The sequence below is a fragment of the Sesamum indicum genome, linkage group LG5, assembly GCF_000512975.1.
Source record: "Sesamum indicum cultivar Zhongzhi No. 13 linkage group LG5, S_indicum_v1.0, whole genome shotgun sequence".
Lineage (NCBI taxonomy): Eukaryota > Viridiplantae > Streptophyta > Magnoliopsida > Lamiales > Pedaliaceae > Sesamum > Sesamum indicum.
Window position 1 is genome coordinate 6,802,349 of NC_026149.1, and position 4,455 is coordinate 6,806,803.

Consider the following 4,455-nt stretch of genomic DNA (forward strand, 5'->3'; position numbering starts at 1 on the left):
CAATGTTATCGCATGAAAAGAGCACGACGGGCTTTTTTGTGTTCATGCTTAGCCCTGGAATCTCCTTCTTACCTTCCCCCCATACCCTAAAAAACTGGAAGAAGAGCTTCTTTTTTGTTTTATCCTCTCGCCCCTAGTCTTTCCCTGACCAGTGGATTCAAGAAGCCCGCCTTCTTCTTCAGGTTGGGGAGAGGTCCATTGTACTGACCTCCTTGTTGGACATATTGAACGAAAACCCTTATGATTGTCGGTCCAATAAGGCTGCTGGGCCATTTCGGTCGAAGTCCTCAGGTGAACCCTTGGGGGTCTCCCTGGGTACTTTTGTTAGTGCTTTTTGTCTTTTCTTTGTTCATACGAATTCCGTGTTATGATATTATATATCCTTTCTTGGTGCAGAAAACATCATGTTTAGTAAGCTGATGCAAGACCATACTTTGGGGTTTCGGTCTAGAGGGGCCTCCTTCTCGATCTCCTAGAGGGACTTCATCTTCCAGCGATTCCAAAGGGAAACAAGTTGCTTCTCCTATTCCCAGGGCTACCCCAATGGGTTCTTCTAAGAGGGTGAAGTCAAGCATGACTGGAGCCTCTCCCGCCATCTCTGCCAGACCTCTTTCAAGACCCCCTACTCCACCCTCTCTCAAGGACGAGATGGGGGTGACCCAAATTGATGCCCCAAGGAGGAAGCTGGAGGAGAAGTTAGAGCGTCTAGGGGCCGAAATCTTAAGCTAAAGGAGGATAAGAAAGAGGCGATGGTCGTTCACAGCTGCTGGAAAAAGAGCTAGAAAGAGACTCAGGGACATGAGGAGGCCCTCAAGCAGGCCATGGAGAAGGTGGCCCTAGAGTTTCTTGATACGGCAGACGGGCAACATTATTTGGAGGGGTATTGGGTGAGTCGTCTTGAGCAGTTCAAGAAGTCTAAGTCCTATAAGAGGGAATTGGCTAAAATTACTGCTCCCTACTTCGGACATGGCTTTGTGGCATGCAAGGAAAAATTGAAGGCACACGGGTACCCTCCACCAGAGAAGGACCCATCTTTCTTAGATATTTCCACCACCATGAAAAACGCTCCAGACCCCTTTTTAGATGCTCCTGCTCTTGAAGGTAGAGCTCCCTCTCGAATCAGGTTCGTTCTTCGGATTGGTCTTTCTTTAATTTGTTCTTGTTTTTCATTTTAGCGTATTTTTATTGAATTATTTTTTCCTTGCAGAAGAAGATTTAGACAATATACTAGGAGAGGCCGAGGCCGAAGTGAGGAGTCTTCCCCCTAAAGCAGCAATTAACTCCAAAGCGAGGGACTTCCCAGGAATGGGAGATTAGAAAGAGGGAGACGCCTCCACTTAGCATATTTAAACAAAATAAATGAGGACAACAAAGATAATGCCAATAATTAAGAGATCTCCTTGCTAGAAGAGATCAAAATCGATCTATTGTAGATGAAAGAGGGCTGCCAAATTTGCTAGGAGGAGGGGTCGGAGATTTTGTGTTATCTATATTATGTGTGTATTACCAAGATCATACACACACACACACACACACACACATATATATATATATGCCTCGTATGGGAAGGAGGAAATGTGTCTAGATGCAGTTCACTTACCTACAAGACAACCACCCTTCTTATATGGTACGATCCAATCATGCCATGTAGAGCAGGGCTCGGAATATGGTTAAGTTTGCACTTTCTAAAAGTGCAACTTGGTGAACCCTCCTTCCAACAATAGAAGTCAACCCTTTGGTTAATGGGACTTAATTTAGTCGACTAGGTCTAAAATAATTTTGAGATCCAAATGAATTTTAATTAAATTAGATTAATAAAATTCAAACAAAATTAAGCCCGATGACATTTAATCCAATTAAAGTAACAGGCCAAAAATATCTCTTAATTAATAAATTAGTTCAATTAAATTAATACAATTAATTTAATTTTGGGTGATCCACTCAATGAATCATCTCACATGTAAATAATCTAATTATTTATATCTCTCGAAATTAATTCATAATTAATTCTGTTTTCTTCATCGGTGATTTATGTGTGACTCTTTAGGTTCACCCTCAACTAAACTTGGGCTAGTATCCAACACGAATGATTAATTAAATCTAATCTAATTAATCATCCTTGGTCAATGTGGCGGTCTAGCAACAATTCATTTCACTACAGATGAGCTGAATGCATGTATGAACGTTTAGGCTCCCTAATTCCGTGCTGGTACGGTCTTTTCGTCTACCGTCTTTCGTCCTTAGTCTAGGGTACGAAATTTGATATCGGTTCCCATCTTGGACTAAACATTTATGCTTTAATACTTGAAACCGCATTTCACTTAATTACTTAACATAGGAACCTATTTTCTATTCGCCAGTCACTGTGTTCCCGAGCGTTACATGTAGTGTGAGGATGAAAATAAAATCCAATGGTAAAAATGAAAGAATATACCCAATTCAAAATGAAAATGACCACTTCCACTTTAAGTTCCAACCGGTTATATAGTATCGATTCGTTCACCTTAGTTTTAATGGAGGAATCCTCTAGAGATGATCCACACCATACTGCGAGGAAAACAACTTTGATCCCTCTACGAGAAGAGATCAAAATCAAGCTTGGAGAAGAGGGTGAGAGATCGCTGAAATCTAAAGAAGGAATGAGGAGTTCTTGTGTTTTCTATATTATGTATATCAGTGTGTAATTATGATCATACACACATACATATATATATATATTAGAATAGGTGACCAAAAAGTCAATTGAATTGGCGGTTTTGAGAACCATTTAGCAATCTTTATGAATGTGATATTATCTTGATTAATATAGTAAGCATTCATCTGTAGTACCATGTGTTTGTTGTGTTTACTAATTATATTGGACGGTGTTTTAACGTCACAACAAATGCCCAGTGACCAATTGAACAACGCATGTAGTTGGGCTTCGCATTGGATGGCAACTATGAAATCAACTTTTGAGGGTTGGTCTAAAACGTTCCAAGTCGAGGATCTCGAAATTGGGAATCGAGAGTCCTATAGACACTTGCACTTTCATTGGATAAGTGCCATGTTTCATTAGCGAAAGACATGGGATGTCTATGTAATTTTAGTGGATTAATTGACAAGGTTGTTAACTAATTAAACTGACTTGCGAAAATCGTCATATGAAAGTCTTGGAGACATGGTCAGTATAACTTGAATTTTTGGCTCCGATAATACATGATCAGTCCTTGGACTTGAGAAATCATGGTAGTCGCATGCATATAATGGCTATATTTTGGATCTGGCGAGAGATGACTGTGTCTTTTTTATGTAGTCGTTATAAGCCTTGTCCAATATAGTCGGAGTACGTAGTGAGGACGGTGGATTTCAAGATAGAATCCACCCCCTATCAGTATATGATTGATACATCTCCTATGTGCTCTGAGATGATTTCGACTCTCTAAGTCTATGGCCATAGCGATTAGTCAAATAGGAAATGGTTTCCTTTATCTATCAATAGAGTAAACACATCAGAAGTATTTGCATTGTTACTTGGTCAAGGATGGGAACCGACGCCCAACTCCAGCCCTACACTAAGGCTGGGAGATGCTCGACCGAAGAGTGTACCTATATAGAACTCGAGAGTCTAAATATTGACGCCAACATTCACCTAGTCTCTATTTGCAACAACAGCCCCTCTATTGCTAAGCCTTGAAACTTTCTTATTTTGGTTTTTCTACTCCTTATCACCACCTACAAACTATTCGCAAATTATGAATTCTTTGTATCCAATACCAAGAGTAGAATAGTAATCATTTTAATACTCAACTAGAGTTTTGCTTTCATTAGGGAGGAGCTTAGAACACTCCCTCTTCCGGTGGCTCTTTTCTCGGTAATAAATGCAAACATCATTTGGAATCCTTGACGAGCGAATCCTATTCATCTTTTCTTCACCCCGTCTAGCAATGTGACAAGGGCATTTAATGTGCTAGCAGCAATTGATGATATATGATCCTTCTTCCTCTTCTAGCTTCCATCATCCTTGCACTTCGCTTTAGAGGTTGAAACGCTTTCACTAATACCGATGGTGCAAAATTTTCAATCGTTGTCTTGTAATGGACCTAAAAGGGAGAGTAGATCAACCAAGGAATGTCCGAGCGGAAGCGAGTAAGGGAAGAAACCATAAAATTCATGCATAAAAGAAATTTTCGGTCCAACCAAGAGTGTTCCAAGGCATTTTATGTAGTATGAGGATAAAGATAAATTTCAATCATACAAGGCTATGGTTTGAATAGAAGAATATACGTAATTTAAATTGAGAAATTACCTCTTTCACTTCAAGTTACAATCGGTAAATCGTATGAGTTTGTTCACCCTAGATTCTAATTGAAGAATCCTCTAGAGATGATCTACACCACACCGTGAGAAAGATGACCTTGATCTCCTTGCAAGAAGAGATCAAAGAGCTGGATGGAGAGGAGAGAGGGGCAGCCA

The 4,455-nt window shown here is 40.0% G+C and overlaps 1 protein-coding gene across 1 annotated transcript; it reads left to right on the forward strand.

The window, feature by feature from the left end:
• On the forward strand, nucleotides 343-1,836 carry LOC105162186. Its single transcript, XM_011080154.2, has 2 exons — nucleotides 343-1,123; nucleotides 1,208-1,836. The coding sequence occupies exons 1-2, from the start codon at nucleotides 822-824 to the stop codon at nucleotides 1,266-1,268; spliced, it is 363 nt and encodes a 120-aa protein (XP_011078456.1). The 5' UTR covers nucleotides 343-821; the 3' UTR covers nucleotides 1,269-1,836.